This window comes from Trachinotus anak, unplaced genomic scaffold, assembly GCF_046630095.1.
Source record: "Trachinotus anak isolate AG129_WGS33_773 ecotype Australia unplaced genomic scaffold, CSIRO_AGI_Tana_v1 ptg000014l, whole genome shotgun sequence".
Taxonomy (NCBI): Eukaryota; Metazoa; Chordata; class Actinopteri; order Carangiformes; family Carangidae; genus Trachinotus; species Trachinotus anak.
Window position 1 is genome coordinate 3,648,217 of NW_027273865.1, and position 20,704 is coordinate 3,668,920.

At 39.3% G+C, this 20,704-nt stretch overlaps 1 protein-coding gene and 1 pseudogene across 6 annotated transcripts; both read right to left on the reverse strand.

Annotated features, from left to right (window-relative positions):
- Positions 1-7,055: 7,055 nt before the first annotated feature.
- Positions 7,056-15,298, reverse strand: LOC139632332 (olfactory receptor 6N1-like). Of its 6 annotated transcripts, XM_071497220.1 has the most exons (4): positions 13,378-15,298; positions 12,947-13,065; positions 12,707-12,780; positions 7,056-11,830 (listed from the first exon to the last, which is right to left on the reverse strand). In XM_071497220.1, the coding sequence occupies exon 4, from the start codon at positions 9,869-9,871 to the stop codon at positions 8,942-8,944; it is 930 nt and encodes a 309-aa protein (XP_071353321.1). In that variant the 5' UTR covers positions 9,872-11,830; positions 12,707-12,780; positions 12,947-13,065; positions 13,378-15,298; the 3' UTR covers positions 7,056-8,941. The 6 variants fall into 6 exon arrangements, with proteins under 6 accessions (XP_071353321.1, XP_071353320.1, XP_071353318.1 ...); XM_071497219.1 differs by lacking the exon at positions 12,707-12,780; XM_071497217.1 differs by having other exon boundaries at positions 12,707-13,068.
- Positions 15,299-17,868: 2,570 nt separating this feature from the next.
- Positions 17,869-17,977, reverse strand: LOC139632482 (5S ribosomal RNA; annotated as a pseudogene).
- Positions 17,978-20,704: the final 2,727 nt, after the last annotated feature.

Consider the following 20,704-nt stretch of genomic DNA (forward strand, 5'->3'; position numbering starts at 1 on the left):
TAAATGCACAGTTCTGCATTAAAATACTTAAAGGTCTGATCAAATTAAGGCCAATAAAAAAAATCTGTTAGATGACTTAATATTAAGAGCCTAAGTTTTACATTAGACTTTTATCTATGACACGGATTTTAGACATTTTCAGTCCATACATTACAGGGTTGAGGGGGGCTGGCATGTAAGCCAATATAAGGATAAGAAAATATGCAACATATTGGGGACACTCTTCATATTAAACCTGCTCTGTATTAATTCAAAACTGGCCCCGACAGAAAAGTTGAATATGGAAGCAAGGTGAGGAGTGCAAGTACTGACAGCTTTTTGTCTGGTGTGTTTAGAACCAGAAAAACAAACTAGAAGAATTTTCATGTAAGTGAATAGTGTGGCGTGAACCAGCTTTATGGTAACTTGAGTGCACGCCCAGACTAGTCAGCAGAGGGTGCTGCTAGAATGTTTGTTCTGTTGTCATCCAGGTCTTCTTCGGTAAATAATAAAAAAGTACCTAGTTGATTCTAAGTCAAGCTAGCCTCCCTCCTTTCCTGAAAAGCAATACACTACACTTCACATGGTGTCAGAAGTGAACACGCAGCGTTTTTGGAACAGTTTGTCGGAGATTAGCAGCAAGTTTTTGGCGCCGGAGCAGTTCAATTTTGCCAAACCGGAGGAATGGCCGAACTGGAAGCAACGCTTTTGCAACGAAGCTCGCTAATGAGTCTGCCGACATCCAAGTGAGTGTGCTGATATACTCCATGGGCCCAGAAGCGGAACAAGTGTACAAGTCATTTAACTTGACGGAGGACGAAGGGGCTGAGGACTTTGACCAGGTATTGTGTCTTTTTGAGGAGCACTTCGTGCCGAAGTGAAACGTGATTTTTTCGAGCGAGCACGTTTCCACTCGTGGATCCAAGGGGCAGACGAGACTATTGAACAATACCTGAGGCATCTGTATGAGCTCGCTGCTCACTGTGATTTTTATGAGAAAGAAGAGGAGATGAAAGAGAGGCTTGTCATAGGAATCAAAGACAAAGATCTTTCATTCAAACTGCAGATGACCAGTGATCTCACATTAAAGAAAGCTGCGGATATGGCCAGGCATTTGGAGACCGGTGCAGCAGAAAATGTTGATGAAGTGAAGACAAAGCCATATAAAAGTAAGTGGAAAAACAAAGTCACAGAGGCTAAAGGTGGGCATAATGCAAACCACAGAAGAAAATGTGGCAGGTGTGGTCACACTCATAAAAGGGACCAGTGCCCAGCAAAAGGTAAAGAATATAATAAATGCCACAAAATTGGCCATTTTGCTGCCCAATGCAGAACCAAACAAATCCAAGAAGTGACTGAGGAGATCGACATCTTATTCCTAGGCTACATAAATGAGACTGTTAATCAGAATAGAACAGCAGTGGACGAAGTCATCACCGACACAGAGCCACCATGGCGTACCACGATAGTCATGTGTAGGACTGCAGTCAACTTTAAGATTGATTCTGGTGCAGACACTACCATAATAAATGAAGCAACATATAACCGACTTCGTGAAAGGCCAAAGCTGAGACCAGTCACATCAAAAATTGACAGTCCAGGAGGAAAAGTGGACCATGAGGGACAGTTTCTGGCCAAAATAAAGGTAACAAAAGGAAGAGGAACTAAAGACTGTTATTTCAGAGTGATAGTGGCAAAGTCAACGTGCGACAATTTGCTGAGCAGATCAATGGCAGCTTACCTGGGCTTGATACAGCACATTGGAGAAGTGGGTGTGTATGGAGAGTTGGGACTGCTTAAAGGGGATCTGGTGAAGAAAACGCAAAGCCATACAGTGTTGCAGCACCCCGCTGTATACCCATTCCACTCCTTCCACGAGTTGAGGAGGAGTTAAAGTGGATGGAGGAGAATTGCATTATTGAGCGTGTGACGGAGCCAACAGAATGGGTTTCACCTATGGTGCCAGTGCTCAAGCCGACTGGAAAAGTAAGGATTTGTGTAGGACTCACTAAGCTGAATGAAAATGTAAAAAGAGAAAAGTTTGTCCTACTCACTGTTGACAGCATTCTGCACAAATTAGCTGGAAGCTCAGTCTACACCACACTGGATGCAGCCAGTGGATTTTGGCAAATAGCCCTGGATGAAGAAAGTTCAAAGTTGACCACATTCATAACTCCAAAAGGTGGCTATTGCTTCAAACGGCTCCCTTTTGGAATAATGTCCGCTCCAGAGATATTCCAGAGGAAAATGCAAGAGCTGTTGCAGGATCATGAAGGAACAGTGGTCTATATGGATGATATTCTAGTACTCGGAGCCTCAATGGAAGAACATGAACGCAATCTTGGGAAAGTCATGGAAACCATCCACAGGTCGGGTTTGAAGCTTAACCGGCAGAAGTGTAAGATAAGACAGAGCTCACTTCACTTTTTAGGCCACGTTATCAGCCAGGATGGCAGTGCTCCATGCCCACAGAGAGTTTCCGCCATCACCGCCCTGGAAACACCCAACAATGTGTCTGAATTGAAACGTATACTTGGTATGGTAAACTACGGGGGCAGATACATACCACATTTGTCAGAAACCCTGCATCCTCTTAATGAACTGTTGAAAACAAGTATGACATGGATGTGGGGCCCTCAGCAAGAGGAAGCTTTCAGGAAGGTTAAAACATTGATATCTTCCGCTCCTGTGCTCCAGTACTTCGACCCAAAGCGGCCCATTGTAGTAGGTGCTGACGCATACAGTTATGGACTTGGCGGCGTTCTGCTACAGGATCATGGAGGTACGCTCAAACCTGTAGCTTACTGCTCTCGAACACTCACTGAAGCAGAAAAGAAATACGCACAGATAGAGAAGGAATGTCTCGCTGGTGTGTGGGTTTCAGAGAGATTCTATCTTTATTTGTGTGGTCTAGAGAGCTATAGACTGTTGACTGATCATAAACCTCTGGTGACGCTTATCAACCACAGAGACCTTGATAGAGCACCCTTAAGATGTCATCAACTTCTTATTCGTCTCATGAAGTATAACCACGTCGCCGTGTATATTCCAGGCAAGAACCTGATTGTGCCTGACACCCTCTCGAGGCACCCGCAGTCCAAAGTGGATGACAATGGACTACATGAGGACCTCCAAGCATATGTGGATGCTGTTGAAAAGCTGGAGAGACACAAACCAGCACATAAAAGTGGAAACTGAAAAAGATGACTCCCTTCAGCTTGTAGACAATACATCATGACAGGGTGGCCACAACATGAAAGAAATGTCTCCAAGCTTGCCGCAGGCTATTTCAGGGAGAGAGGTAGTTTAAGTGAACAAAATGGATTGCTAAAGAGAGCAAACCAGATAGTGATTCCACTAACCTTAAGATCCGAGATGCTGGAAAGGATCCACTATGGGCATCTAGGTCTGAACAAGTGTCGAGAGAGATACAGAGATGCCATTTGATCAGCCAAGCAGTGAAGGATAAGGTGCTGTCATGCTCTCATTGCAAAGAACACAAACTAAGCCAGCACCGTGAACCACTCATCACCACACCACTGCCTGAGCTCCCTTGGCAAAAACTTGCAGCTGACTTGTGTGAGTTTAAAGGAAAGATCTTCCTAGTAGTTATGGACTACTACTCAAGGTGGCTGGAGATACTGAGCCTCACAAGGACCACAAGTGAAGCTGTGGTGAGCAAGCTACTGAGCATATTCACACGGTTTGGAATTCCAGAAGAACTGATTACTGATAATGGCCCGCAGTTTGTCTCTCAGCAGTTCAAGGATTTTATGTCCAAATATGACATACAGCACACAACATCAAGCCCGTACTACCCTCAGGCTAACGGACTCACCGAGCGTGCAGTTTGCACAGCCAAAAACATCATGAAACAACCAGACCTTCAGCTAGCTCTTGTGAGAGACACAGCCACTGAACCAACCAAAGAGAGTCCAGCTAGACTTTTTATGGGAAGGAGACTATGGACCACCGTCCCTAAGCTCAACCACCTGTTGAGGCCAGCTTGGCCTGATTTGCCGATTATAAAGTAGAACGACGCCAAGGCCAAAATGAAAGAACCTACAACAGGAGATATTCAGCAAAGCCACTTCCTGCTGTGGATGTGGGGGACAGAGTGCGTCTCAAAACTGACATTGAGAAGGAATGGAGCCAGACTGGGGTCATATAGGCTTTGACACTACGGTCATTTGTTGTGAAAATGCCAGGAGGAGAAACCATCAGACGAAACCGCAGGCAATTGCAGATTGTGAACAAAGAACTTAATGAGACTCAACCAGGGACAAACTCAACATCACCAGACAGCAGTGTTATCACTCAGGATGTCCCTGGTCCTACTGGTTTTGAATCGGAGACTGCTACAGGGACACAGACACCCAGAGTCAAAGTGACACGCTCTGGACGGGTTGTGAAACCTGTTGTCAAGTTGACTCTTTAGTTAGTTGGAAGGGAAGCAAGATGGGGCAGAATAAACCCCCTTTCCCATTCCACCAGGGAGTGGTAGTCCACCCACTACCCTGTAGCTTACAGATGTTTCTTTCTATTCTATGTATATTTGTATTGCTGATTTGTTCTTGTTAAAGAATTTCAGATGTGAGAGAGAAAGAGAAGGATAGATAAAATAGCATTTGTTTATCACCTGAAAAGGGGAAGTTGTTAATTTAATGGACTAGAAATGCAAAGTTACTCTTTACATGTTTTGACAGGAAATAGTACAGTTCAGAATTCATAATATAGCTAAGGTTACTCCTGTGGATTTAAAAGGGGGAGATGTGGCGTGAACCAGCTTTGTGGTAACTTGAGTGCACGCCCAGACTAGTCAGCAGAGGGCGCTGCTAGAATGTTTGTTCTGTTGTCATCCAGGTCTTCTTCGGTAAATAATAAAAAAGTACCTAGTTGATTCTAAGTCAAGCTAGCCTCCCTCCTTACCTGAAAAGCAATACACTACACTTCACAAATAGGATAAAAATTAAAGCACCAAAGATTATACCAAAAGATACAATGAGCCCATATATATTTACCACATGAGCAACTGAGCATGAAAGCTTAACAACAGAGTGGCCAACAAAGTAATATTTGTTAATAATGTTCGCACACAGCTGTAAAGAGGAAGTCAAAACTACGCCAACACATAGAACCAAAAGATATAACCATGTTAAGGCAATTAATGTGTGACATCTTGTTAGATGTCATACATGTGTTATATTGTAAAGGGAACAGTGGGGTTAGAAGCACATTTATACAAATTCTGGATCAGGCCTTGTACCCAGCCCACCACTGCTGCTTGTGCTAGGTTGACCAGTGACAAAGCAGAAAGTATCAAGATGGTTTGAGGAGGAAACATCGGAGACTGAGCCACATGTTTGAGCCTCAGTCAGACCCAGACTCCGGAGTTTGGTGAGGAATGACGAGTTCGTTGTGCACCAAAATCAGTGACTAGAGGATGTATCAGAACAGGTAACGCAGTTATTTGTCTATGTTGTTTGTTAGGTTGTAACTGGCAGTGGCTGATACAGTGTCCGTGGTTGTGCTAATGCAAATTCTTGCTGTCTTTACTGTCAAGGTTTCCATACCAGTGAAAGAGCAGTATCAAGAGAGAGAGACTCAGCCAAATGTTTGAGCCTGAGTCATACCAAGACTCAGAATTGGAGTCTGTTGCGCACGAAAATCAGTGGCAGTGGCTGACACAGTTTTAGTGGCTGTGCTAATGTTAACTCTGCTTCTCTGTACTGACAAAGTTTGGTGTTTTAATGTATTTTCTTTGGTGAACTGCATTGCAATTATCCTTATTTCTTATTGGCACAATCTGTAATCCAAATGTTAATGTGATAGTTTGGATTATGTAATGTGGAGCTGTGTGAGGTTATTTATAGTCAGTATAGGTGTGCAAAAAAAATCGATTGACATTAGAATCGCGATTCTATCTCTACTGATTCAAAATCAATTCATAAATTAAAAAAAAAAAAAACAATCCGTATTTTTCAGTCTAACAGGGCTGGTTTACATTTTTTCCTGACATGAGTTTAGCCTACCCTATAGATGGCGCTGTGTTGCTTCTGCCCGAATACATCTTGACGTGAGCGAGAATATAGTGCAGTGTGTGCAATGACAAATGTAAAAGAAAAAATAATTCAACCAGCCCTGTCTTCACTGAAGGCAGTATTTGGGCACATTTTGGATTTTATCATTTCGAGGGGAAGAAGGAGCTCTGGAGGACACATGTTAGATGCAGGCTTGCAGGACAAGTATAAATGGAACCTGAAACAGCAGCCGGTGCTCATAGGGGCACTGATTTCAACTGCACACCTGCTTGGAGAGCATGGGAAAAAATGACTCCTGGTCGTTGTCAGCACTAAAGACACAACTAGTAGGAGGAAATCAATGTCGGACTGTGCATTTCATTTCAAGCCCTTTAATCGTGTTTATTAATGCTAAATGTAATTAGTTAATTTTGTGCAATTGTAGAATTGTACCTTTTTTATTTACAGGCATTGTATTGAGTTTAAGTTTAAACGATGCATGGATGATTTGCTGACGTGTATATATATATATATATATATATATATTTCTTTGTTTATCTTTAAGGTTATCAACCTATTCTGTTAAACATCCATCTGGAGGAAATTAAATAAAAGAAAAGGAATTGAGTTGTCCCTGAATCTTTTGTGCTGAGCAAGCTGTTTCAAGTTTGGGCAGAGCTGGAGCAACTTAACACCCACACAACTTAACAATCACTGAGCTGGATGTTTGGCTGACTGCTGCTTAATATTCATAACATGATGAAACTGTTGAAAATCAGTCTGATATTGGATCATGTGATCATAGTTGACTGATGTATGTAAACCTGTCACCATAGGAACAGTGGTTACATGACCTTCAAAATGAGCCATAACTTATTGCATATGCATGCATGTTATAGGTGCGCACTGGTACTTAAAGAAATAGCACTACACCTCTGACAATCATATATATATATATATATATATATATATATATATATATACATACATACATACATATATTTATAGCATTATATACTATGACCAGTTACCATTGTTTTTGAATCAAAAATAGTTTTTGAATCAAGAATAGATTTTGAACTGAATTATGATCCCAAGAATCAAAATCTAATCGAATTGTGAGATTTTCTGAATTGTGAACCCCTAATAGTCAGTGTATTCCCTGCAGTAGATTTGGATCAGCACTCTACCAGTTCAGAGGCAGCCAGGAGTACCATCACAGAAGCTCAGTGATATGCTACTGGGGATGGGGCCAGCTGCAAAAAAGTGTTTTAGCCACTTAAGAAAAATGCCCACCGAAAAAAGCCAATATCAGTTGAAGTGTCTGTATTATTTAGAATATTTTCAGTGTAATCTTGCTGTCAAACAGCCTCTTCCTTTGTCAGTACAGTTTGTGAAACGTTGAACTACCATATTTCTATTCATAAGCACACTTTGCGCACTGTATCATGCTGCAGATCAGCTGTTTGAACGGTTTGTGGAATCAACAACAGAAGAAAATGAGTGTTTATGACTAATGATAAAATAATTTTCAGTGTGGAGACAAGAGGATATTTTTTTTTAAGTTATTTTTTTGGCCTTTTAGTGCCTTTATTGGATAGGTCAGTGAGAGAGTGACAAGAAAGTCAGGGAGAGAGAGGGGATGACATGCAGCAAAGGGCCGTGGGTCAGATTCAAACCCAGGGCTGCTGCCTTACTGGTATGCGCTCTACCAGGTGAGCCACCGAGGTACCCCGACAAGAGGATATCTTTATGATAATATACAGAGTATACAAGAAAAGAACTATTGCAAATGGAGAATGAACTGGCTGAAACAGAGAGAAGGAAAACTAGAAGGCCAGCAAGAAGAAGTGGGAAAAAAGTTTTATTCAGTGGGTATTTTTTTAAACAAGCAACAACACAGTTTTGCGGCTGGCCCCACCTTCTGTGCTGGTACTCCTGGGTTCCTCTCCAAACTGGTAGGACAGTGATCCAAATCTACTGCAGGTAATACAATGACTGTCTATAAGTACGTAACACAACCCCACATCAAATAACTCAGAAATATCCCTTTCAACAAAAGAGTAGCCCTGCTGGGTTGGTCAGTCTGTTATCACCGTCAAACTGATTAACACAAGACTGAATACTGAAAACAACTAAATCTAAGTTATATCAATATGAAGTAGAGTAAAAAAAAGACATTTTAGCAGCTGCAAGACAGTTACTTGCAGTTTACGGCTTAACTGACATTGTAGAGTGTTCCTACTGACCAGTCTCATCTATGTCTACTGCTGCTGTAATGCTAAATTTCAATAAAATATTAAGGCTGAGCAGTTTCCTGCATCTACATATCACTCCAGTATAGTTTCGAATAAAGTCAGTGCAACTGGTCTGTAATTATTATTAGCTTTAGGTTTGACACTTAGATATTGTATGCTATCAGTGTGAGTGATACCGCTTGGTCAAATAAGAAAATACAAGATCTTTAATGAGGGGTAATTCAGATGTTACAGCAGCACAAGAAACAGGCATAAGAAGTAGGAACATCATAAAATGTTAGCAATTAGCAAATGCATAAAATTGAAATTGAAGAAACTACATTCAGATTCCATATTATATACTTAATATGAATTACATACATTATCCTCAGCCAAGCCAGTTTAGAAATAATGTGTCTAGTGTCAGCTCTAAAGGCCTTGTTGAGGTAGTGTAGAGTAGCATTGCATTCATGTGATTTTTATGTAATTTACATAATGTAATAAAATATAAATAGAAATAAATACTTGCAATGGTAAGTATTTATTTCATATTAAAGACATTCAGTTCATTTCACCAATTGTTGCACAGTATTGTTTCTAAAACAACTTTATTTTTCACATATGTAAATGCACAGTTCTGCATTAAAATACTTAAAGGTCTGATCAAATTAAAGCCAATAAATAAATCTGTTAGATGACTTAATATTAAGAGCCCACATTTGACATCAGACTTTTACCTATGACACGGATTTTAGACATTTTCAGTCCATACATTACAGGGTTGAAGAGCGGCTGGCATGTAAGCCAATATAAGGATAAGAAAATACGCAACATATTGGGGACACTCTTCATATTAAACCTGCTCTGTATTAATTCAAAGCTGGCCCCAACAGAAAAGTTGAATATGGAAGCAAGGTGAGGAGTGCAGGTACTGACAGCTTTTTGTCTGGTCTGTTTAGAACCAGAAAAACAAACTAGAAGAATTTTCATATAGGTGAACAGGATAAAAATTAAAGCACCAAAGATTGTACCAAAAGATGCAATGAGTCCATATATATTAGTTACATGAGCATGAGAGCATGAAAGCTTAACGACAGAGTGACTATCACAGTAAACTTTGTAAATGGTGTTCCCACACAGTTGTGAATAGGAATTCAAATATATTATGACAATACATGCAAGCAAAGGATATAACCATGTTCCAGCAATAAGTTTGGCAATCTTCTTAGATGTCATACGTGTGTTATATTGTAGAGGATAACAGATAGCGAGGTATCTATCATAAGACATTATGGCTAAATTTAAATATTCTATTGCTCCATATGTGTGTACACAATAAATCTGCAGGAAACAAAGTGAAGCAGAAACAGTGTGAATGTCAGAGAGGATCTGAAACAGCAGGAATGGAAACAACCCTGTACTACCATACAGTTCATTTACAAACAGGCTGCACAGAAACAGGTACATGGGTTCATGTAAACTCCTGTTCATACAGATAACCACAATCAGCAAAATGTTTACACTGACAATAAAAATGTATAAAAACAGCACAATCATGAAATTGAAGTACTTCAAATTGCCAGTGTCAAAATAGGCAGCAAGTGTGAAATAAGAAACCTGTGATGAGTTCAGCATGATGATCTGTTTGGTTCACAAGTTGCACTGGATATTTTTCTAACAGATTTGTAGAAATCAAACTACTTTAAATATCAAATTTACACTTCTTTTTAACTCAGTGCATTAACACACAAGCTATGTTCAGTCTACTTTCAGTGCAGGAATTAGGCCTCATAGAAATAGAACAAATTCTCCAAACTTACCATTCCCTTGTTTAGAATTCAATGTAATTCTTAAGTTAAAAATATCAAAAATGTTTGACATTGTGTGAATTCTAACATGATTTTAACAATGATGTCACTAGTTTCAACTGGCACAATTTTAAAGTTAAACATAAAGCACTCATGAACAAAAAAAAAAAAAAGAGGGTAATAATGCTTGACAAATTATTATATTCATTATGTAAACAGTTGTAAAAAGCATTCCTAAATAGTCCAATGTCATGTCAAAGTCACTGCATTATCTGTGGCATTTTGTGAATGAGAGCATTCACCTGATATCCTGATCTAGTCTTACTGCCAGTCCCTCCTAACTGAGCTGAAACTCTTCGACTTCTCTTCAACTTTTAAAGACAGGGGAAACCCACAGCAGCAGTGTCACCTCATTATGAAAGGTACTCATGTTTAATTTATGTTACAAGCAAAAAGGAAAACTTTGGGGGCCTGTTGTTTGCAACCTCTAACCCAAACCCTTAATACAGGAAGTGCCTTATTTGAGTACCCTAAAAGATTGTATTTCAGTCAATTTGCATTTCCTTTATCCATCTATTTATCTTTTCATTCATACCTATTTATCCCAGATAAGTCTATCACAGAACTGTCATACAGTATCTTGACAAACAACCATTCAAAATCATTATCTTTTTCCACCAAAATTAGCAGGTATAAGTGAATATTTTAAATGCAGGTAAACCCACTAATGAAATCCAACTAACCCCTTTTCCACTGACAGTTGAGTTTGCCTTTCTGTGCAGACTGAGGATACATAACTACAAGGAGCGGTGTCATCACATGCACTTAAAGAGCACTTAAAGAGTGCACACACAGATGCAAAGGAGGACAAGTGAGCTGCTAGCCACTATGCAAATGGGTAAGAACCTGTTGGGGTGCCAGAGCCTCAGTATGAGATGCTTCAATCAATGATTGTGTGATTTTAAAACTTTCGGAGCTGCAGCTCACTCTTTCACCCCCAAGCTCAATGTAGCCATGGTGTTTCTGGTATAACAGCACCATGCTGGACAGGTGACGGCATGTGTTTGTGTGCTCTGAAAGACATTACAGCAGGAAATGAGAACCAGCTAGCTTACCAGGGTGTTGTGTTTACATCAATGCTGATTGGAGCTGGAAAATAAATTCCCGTATCTACTTCAGATTTGACCTGGGTCTGAATACTGGTTGTAACCTTTTCCTTTGCTGACAAAAGCCCGATGTTAGTGGCTTTTAACAGGTTTTTTTGAGTAGTGGAAAGGGTGTTATATTTACAGCTACAGGAAATATGAATTAATCATTCAACCAAACATGTCTTTGATTTGTAGGACCCACACAGATGTGGGGAACACTGAAGATGATATGGGACAGTGACTACTAGGACAAATCTAGCTGATGACCATGGAAGCATGTTGGCAGTTAGGAAAGATTGCTTACTTCTGGGAAAGAATGTGACAGGGAGATTGTTTTTGTAGACTTAAGTACTTCATCTGGAAGAAGGGTCTCACAACCACTTGCTTTGGAAAGGTACCTTCATGGTTGTATGAGAGTAGGGATAATGGTCGACTTATACGACTGACTATTTCTGCTACTATTGACAAAGGAATAGGTTTTACACAACATCTATGTGTGGGAGCTCATGGAAAAATGGGTCTCAAATTAAATTTTTACAGGAAGTTCATGTCCATACACTGACACGGTGAAGTAGGTAGAGAAACTGGAATAGGCGTCCAACCAAGGTATCCGGAACATCCTCATGTGTAAACAGAAGCTGCAATTGTGAAAAGATTCAAATGAAACAGGAAAGATGGTTCACTAGCAAAGAGAGAAGACCTTCAGTGTCCAAAGTATCAGAGGCAAAGCAAAAGGGGAGGTCAGACAAGGAGAGAAAAAAAAAAAAAAAAAAGTCGTCAGCCAGGTCAGTTGGTGTGGACAGAGGTACTTTATACCCTTTTTTCCCCACCAAAATTAGCAGGTATAAGTGGGTTTTTTAAACATGGGTAGACCCGCTATTAAAAAAAAAAAAAAAAAAAAAAAAGCAGATTGACCCCTTTTTCACTAACAGTCCAGTTTGCTTTTCTGTTTGAATTGTAGACAAAAACAACTGCAAGGAGTGATGTCATCACAGGGACTTACAGAGCACGCACACAGAAGTAGTGGAGAGAGACATGCAAACAGGTGAAAGCCTCTTAAAGTGTTGTAGCCTGCGCATGAGATGTTTCTGTGATTGTGTGTTTTTCAACTTTTGGAGCTGTAGTTCACTCTTTTATCCCTGGGCTCAATGTGTACCTCTACCTCATTGCACCTTCATACACTTATAGAACGTACTACACATTACATCAACCATTAAATTTTCTTTTGGCTTAGCTTTAAGCTCATTGTTTTATCCATTAAAATATGGCTGCACATTTACTCCCATGTCCCTCTCTTTCAGGTGGAGCTGTGTGGCCTACACAGTACCTGCCAGCCAGATTAAAAAAGGACAATAAATATGGAGACAAATATTCCATCAATCAATAGTGCCAAGTATAACCATACAAATGTGCAAAATGCAATGTATTCAAATGTATTGTGCAAATCTTCAATAAAGTGCTGTTGCTCCTATTAAAGTGCTTGTGCAATTATTGAAGCGCATGTGTTTCCACACCCCAACAGTCAAAAGTGCATGGTGCCATATTTACAAAGCCAGGCGACGAAGCGCTCTTCGTCACAGAGAGACAACTGAAGATGACAAAGAGTAGAAGGCAATTGCAAACAACTTTTCTCGGGGGGATTGGTTATCAATCTGGCTCATCACTACCCCACATTAACTGATGAGGCTTCTCTTTTGGCCGTATGGGATAGGTGGCAAGGAAATGACCAGACTTTCCACAATAAATAGACTCACTGGATCTGATCCTCTGGAGCTGCTCCGTTACCAACAGACCAGCTCGGCCCAGTTGCATGGGTTTGTCCTCCGCCATCTCCTGCGACTTACCAGGGGTTATCAGGGTGGAATGGGTGGTTCTGCTGGAAGAAGGCAGAGAAATCCGGGAGGCAGGATGGTTAGTGAGACAAACAACTTCAAAATTTGCTCATCCCGTGTTGCTTCTGTTTCCCTGGTGTGCATTGCCAGAGCGATTAGGATGGTCAAAAACAGAGTTAACTTTTTCCTCAAAGCTATCGTAGGACAGGGTAGACAATGGATTGTGAAAGTTCTACCTCTAAAAGGGCCCAAAACTAAATTTTTCTTAGATGACTCCAAAGCAAAGGCAAGGGAATGCTGGCAGAAAACCATGCTGTGTTGGAGGAGAAACCCACGACACTTCTCTACCTCACCGTGAAAAAGCTCTGAATTGGTGGCGTAGGAGGTGCAGAGAGACAGGGAGGGAGTTGCTGGCTGAGCACACACGGTAGCAGGGCACCAAATCTGGAGCAGGGAAAAAAGTGCTCAGAGTTTCACAACAAAGGCAAAAAACTTGAATTACTAGCCGGACATGGTACGGAGAGAGGTAACTGTACAATCTGGTGAAAAGTGCAGGTCTGAGCCGGTCTTAACTACTGCAGAGGGTGAAGCTGATGAGGAAGATTGGAGACAGGTGCGGTGGCAGAACTGGCGGGAACCGGGAGGCCATGCCCAGCTACATACACAAACAGATCCAAAAGACAAACTGGAGACAAACACAAGAGGAGTGGGAAACGCAGGAGCACATAAGGAAAACAAGGGCATAGAAGGATCGTAGTGGTGGGAAGAGGAAACAACACTGACTACCAGTTTGAAACAGGAAATGAACAGCGGAGTTCTGTGTTAAGTCCAACGTTTTGTTAACCCTTCCACCCACCACAACCACCTATATATAAGGTATACATAATGGCTGACTTTGACTGAACAATCCTGTATACTCTTTAAACACTCATCCCAGACTTCCTCATTTAGTACGCCATTCAGTTCATTTGCCAATGCCTGCCTAAATACTGCTCTTCTCAATAAAGTTTTCTTATGTTGAATCTGCGAGAAACAGGATCAAATGCATTAATTGCCCCTAGGGACCCATGTTTGTCCAGGATTTCAAAAATAGGCACATATTTCCTGAAATAGTTTCAAATTTGTGAATATCTGAAAAAACTTGATGTACAAGGGAATGATTGTCACAGATTGGAGTATCCACATAGATTTTTGGAGCCTTAATATGTAATTTTATCTGCTTTGAAATTTGTAAAGTATTGCTAAAAACAAAGCTGTACGTATACATAGTATATACAATATATAATATGACTTAGAGAGCAGGCAATGAAGTTATATTAAAAAGCAATTGCTTAATGAGTAACCATGCTGGACAGGAGTCTGTCCACCATGTCAGAATGGACAAATGAGCAGCCCAATAGTACATATAAAGTTTGGGAAGTTAAAACAACCCACATCTTTTGATTTTGATAAATGTTTTTTAGTAATCCTGATTGCTCTGTTATTCCAGAGAAAAGGTATGATAATTGAATTCCAATTCAATCCAACTGCTTCAAATAAGACAGAGCAATAAAACATTCCCTCAAACAAATGGAGAAAGCACAGCAATATAATCATCTTGATTGCATTAATCTTGCCAACCTGAGAGATTGGAAGAGTTTTCCAAAAGTCAATATTATGTTTAACTTGTTCAATTTTATTTTGCCAATTTAAAGATCCTGTAAAGCAAATTCACAGAGTTGTTTATAAAATCAATATATATGTTGGAGAACTACTCCTGAAAATCTGTGAAACGTGAAACTTGTGTGGTACTGAATTGTACAGTTACAGAAACTGTGTTTCATAAGTTTTGTGTTGAGCGTTTTTGGGTGGCCCTAAACAGGGTACTGGTGATGCACTTAGACCCCCATTTTGCACATCCTGCCCCTAAAGCTGTAACGGTATAAAAGTATGGAATGTACTAGCATCAGTGGTTCTCCTGCTCAGTGTCGAGTTATTGCTGGTTTGCTAAGCCTTCCCTCCCAAAATGTGTCTTTCCTAGAGGCTGCAATACCAACAGTGTGGTGTTATTAGTAATTAGAGAATAATGTATGAATAGATAATCATTGTTATTCACTCATGATGTTTCCCTTCATTTCATGTCCAGAAGGATAGTTTCGCTTCATCCATGTGTATGTGTGTCTGTGTGTACAATCAATATAGCTGTTGGACGCAGTCGTGTTTCCTTTCAGCATAAATTTGTTAGACCATTAAGCGATGCAGAAGCTCTCCCGATGGTGAGCGTGGTTTCAGTGCCTCCAGCGGACACACCCCAGCGTTGATAATACTGGTTATTTTTTCACAAGTTTGAAACCTAATTTTATATATTTGGCAATATTTTTATTCATTCAAATTTGGCAGGGGGTTTGATATGCCATTTTTCTGTGGTGTGGCAAACTCAGAACTTTTTCTGCTTTACAGAATCTTTAAAGCAAAACACATCTACATGTGGACAATGACATGCGTATAGCACTGACAGACCTCCCACTAGTGTGCTCTCTGTCTCTCACTCCCTGGCACAAATACACAGAAACACACAGACACAGACACACACACACATAGCTGAGTGAAGTTTGCTCTGCTCTTTTGTTCTGTTTTTATCTGTCAACATTTTGTTAAAAAGTTTATTATTCGGTGTGAATGCACTCTGGAAAACAGTTAAGTAAATAATATGTTAACAGAGTAAGTGTCAGGCTGTACAACTGCATTAATTAAAGTAAGAAAATGTATTCAAAAGTTGTTTTCGTTTTTTTTTCACATTTGCCATAGTATAGTCAGTGGATTTGCAAAAGGGGTCCCCGGCCATAAGCTAATGCTATTTGGGGGGGCCTTGGCATGGATGGAAGTGGTATAGATGATTGCAGGTTGAAGATGTACAAAATTATGTCATCTGCATATAACATAAGGTGATGTTTATATCCATACATGTCAAAGGAAAATATCAAAGTGTTCTGTCTGATGCTGACAGCTAATGATTCAGTGATAACTGCAAAAAGAAATAGAGAAAGAGGGCAGCCTTGACAGGTCCCACGATCAATTGCAAAATGGGGAGAAATATTTTTGATTGGTAATAACTGAGGCTTTAGGTTAGAGTAGATAATCTCAATCCATTTCATGAAAGAGGGTCCAAATCCAAATTTCTAGAGTGTAATCATCATATAGATTAACTCCAACTGATCAAAAGCACGTTGTGCAACTAATGAAATAACAACCTCTTCCAAGTGCTCTATTGAAGAGGCAGTACAAATTGAAGTACGAATGTCTACCTGGCATAAAACCAGTTTGGTCTGGTGTATAATACAGCATATGCATTCCATTAGGATGTTTTCACACCTGAAGTTTGCTGTGATCCAATTCAGTAAATGAGTTTGTAAACTTATAGCCTTTTTCCCCTTGGTACAGTTTGTTTTCACTCAGAGAAAAATTGAACCAAAACGCATCACTATAAACATGTGAGCAAACCACAGGTGTGAAAGCAGCCTTAGACTGTTGGCCAGAACTTTACTAAGGATTTTGGTTTCAATAGGCCACAATGAAATCGGGCAATATGACAAAACCGCCTTAGGGTCCCAGCCTGGTTTTAGGATCAAAGAAATGTTGGCTTTATACAGAGTGGGTGGAAAGCTAGAGGTTCGTCCAGAATGATTCAACATACACAGAAGCAAAGGTGACAATTTAGAACCAAAGGTTTAAAAAAAATCTATACTAAAACCATCTGGACCAGCTGATTTATTGTCGGGGAAGGAGGAGATGACTTTTTATTTATTTTGTCCAGCCTAACATCAGCATCTAGCACATTAACTGAATTGACAGTTTGGGCAAATTCATATTTTTAAAAAATGATTCTATTTCCTTGTGACCTGGTTCACCCTGCGATTGATAAACATTAGCCTAAAAAACTGCAAAACTTGTATTGATGCTTTCAGGGTCTGCAGATAAGCTACCATCATTTGACTCAATGCAATGTATGGCTCTGGAGGCCAGTGATTGTCTAAGCTGCTGAGCTAGTAACATATTGGGCTTATCGCTAAACTCAAAGTACCTTTGTCTGACTTGTACCAGCAGTCTTCAAACATTTTTGGACAGTATAAAATTATGCTCACACTGCAGTGCTGTGATCTTCTTAAGTAATTCTGGTTCATGCTTCACTCTACACGTAGCCTCCAGATTTCAGTTAACCTTGTCCTTGACCTCTTTTTTTCTGCTGTTTCATATTATAAAAACTGGAGTCTATCTGACAAATATGACTTAAACCAGCTTAGTGCGGTTCCTTTAATGCCAACCATATGCTCTAGTCTGTAATAAAATGTTATGATCAATGGTGTCAAATGCAGCACTTAGATCAAGTAGGACAAGTATAGAGACAAATCCATTGTCTGAGGCTTTGAAGAGATCATTGATAACCTTAACCAGAGCTGTTTCTGTGCTATGATTGACTCAAAAACCTGACTGAAAATCTTTCCTGTGCAAATAATCACATAACTGGTTTGCAACGACCTTCTCAAGGATTTTGGAAATAAAGGGGAGGTTGGATATAGGTCTATAATTGGCTAAAACATCTGGATCGAGAGTAGGCTTTTTAAGTAGAGGTTTGATTACTGCACCTTTAAAAGCCTGTGGTACATAACCAGTTGATAAAGATAAGTTAATCAGACTTGCTATAGAGGTGTTGATTAAAGGAAAAACTTCTTTGAACAGCCTTGTTGGAATGGGGTCTAGAAGTCAAGTTGATGGTTTAAGATAAAGAAACTGTTGAAGTGAGCTCAGAGAGATCTGCAGGAGAGAAACAGTCACAATATAAACAGTGGACTCTGAGGCTGCAACAAAGCTTACAGCACCTGGTATTCCCAGGCAGCCTCCCATCAAAGTACTAAACAGGCCCAACCCTGCTTAGCTTCTGAGGTCGGGCGTGTTCAGGGTGGTATGGCCGTAAGTACTGCCCTTTATTGTATGCTGCTGGACCTGAGTCACGAATTTCGTTCTTCATGGGTCAACATGTTAAGAATGACAATAAATGAACCTTTAACTTTGAAAATTATTGCTTTGCAGAGCTTTGCAGAGTTCTTGCTGTCTCCGTGTCAAAATCCCTTATCTTGTCTCTTTACCTTGTTTTGGTATTTTGTTTAGAACTCCATACCAAAGCAAAACTGGAAGCTCATTGTTCTCATATTTTAGTATGTGTTGGATTGTTCATATCAGATTTGCATAATTTTTAAAAATTATATCCTCTATTCAGTGTGTAATTTTAATCTGAACCATCAAAAAACGGCACCTTTAGATTTTCATACATTATGCACACTGGTTACGGGTAACACATTCTAACTTATATGAGTTATTATCTTTGATATACTGTACATATTTGCTCTCGAAATTTTTATCTAAAGATTTAGACAGTTTGATCTAGAAACAGGTCTAAGAAATAGGAACAACTAAAAATGTTTCAAATGAAGTATATCGTCTGTCACATATAGGATTTGTGCATTTTAATTTTAAAAACATTTGTAGTGCATTTTAAAAAATACGTGTAGAAATAGGAGGTAGTGTATAAAGGGAAGTGGAGAGTAGCATTCTGTTAAGTGTAACGTGATTTTATGTAATTTATATAGTGAAATAAAATATAAATATAAATAAATAATTAATTTCTCATTCCATATTAAATATATTCAGCTTATTTCTGGTAAAATATGTTGCAAAGTATTGTTTCTAAAACAGTAAAGCTTCACTAGAGGTATAGGTACAATATGAAAAAGCACAGTTCTGCATTAGAATACTAAGGTCTGATCAAATTAAAGCAAATAAATAAATCTGTAAGATGACTTAATATTAAGAGCCCACATTTGACATCAGACTTTTACCTATGGCATTTTTGACATTTTCAGTCCATACATTACAGGGTTGAAGAGCGGCTGGCATGTAAGCCAATATAAGGATAAGAAAATACACAACATATTGGAGACACTCTTCATGTTAAACCTGCTCTGTATTAATTCAAAGCTGCCTCCAACAGAAAAGTTGAATATGGAAGCAAGGTAAGGTGTGCAGGTACTGACAGCTTTTTGTCTGGTTTGTTTAGAACCAGAAAAACTAGAAGAATTTTCATGTATGTAAATAGGATAAGAATTAAAGGACCAAACATTGTACTAAAAGATGCAATGAGCCCATACATATTAGCTACTTGAGCATCAGAACATGCTAGCTTAATAATAGAGTGGCCATCACAGTAAACTTTATAAATGGTGTTCCCACACAGCTGTAAAGATGAACTCAAATATATGGCAACACATACAACCACAGGACATAACCATGTTGCAGCAATTGGCTATCTTTTTAGAGGTCATACGTGTGTTATATTGTAGAGGATAACAGATAGCGAGGTATGTATCATAAGACATGATGGCTAAATTTAAATATTCCATACCACCATAAGAGTGTACACATAAAATCTGCAGGAAACAAATTGAAGCAGAAACGTCAGAGACACTCTGAACCAGCAGGAATGGAAACAACCCTGTACTACCATACAGTTCATTTACAAACAGGCTGCACAAAAACGGGTACATGGGTTCATGTAAGCTCCTGTTCATACAGATAACCGCAATCAGCAAAATGTTTATGCTGATAATAAAAATGTATAAAGACAGGACAATAATGAAATAAAAATATTTCAAAATTCCAGTATGAAAATAGGCAGCAAGTGTGAAATAAGAAACCTGTGAAGAGTTCATTGTGATGATCTGTTTGGTTCACAAGTTCACGAGATTTCGTTAACAGATTTGTAGAAATCAAACTACTTTAAATATAAAATTTACAGTTTTTAAACTCAGTGCATTAACACACAAGCTGTGTTCAGTCTAGTTCAGTGCAGGAATTAGGCCTCATAGAAACAGAACAAATTCTCCAAAATTACCATTCCCTTATTTAGAGTCAATGTAATACCTACGTTAAAAATGTCAAAAAATGTTTCTGACATTGTGTAAATTCTAACATTAATATGAGATCCTGCTGCATTCATACTGCGACCTCCTCCTACCTGAGAGTTTATCATGATCCTTCAATAGGTTCACAACAATTTTACTGTGCACACAAAACAATGATTGTTATACATTTCTTAAAAATTTAACTACATTCAATTCTGAATTTTTTGGCACAATTTTCAATTTAAACAAAAGGCACACATAAACAAAAATACAAATGCTTAATACATTCATTATTATGGAAACAGTTGTAAAAAGCATCTCTAAATGGATCACTGTCATGTCAAAGTCACTGCAATGTTTGTGACATTTTGTAAATTGGAGCATTCAGCTATTATCCTGCTCTAGTCTTACTGCAAGTCCCTTCTAACTGAGCTGAAACTCTGCTTCGACTTCTCTTCGATTTTTAAAGGGACACCCACAGCAGAACGGTGACATCAAAATAGAAAAAAATAGAAAACTTTGGTGCCAAAGTTGAAGGCTGAAGCCAGCCCTGGTATGGGAGCTTGCTGGCAAGTGTCTACTGACAGTCTAGTAATTTCTTAATTTCTGGTAAAAAAAAAATTACATGGAGTGCCCACCACCTGTTGGAAAGACATAGAGTCGAGTGGGAAAGGAGCTGGAGTTAGTTTGGGAGATTGAGTGATACCAGCTAGATATAGTTTGGGCTCAACTACCTACACAGCAC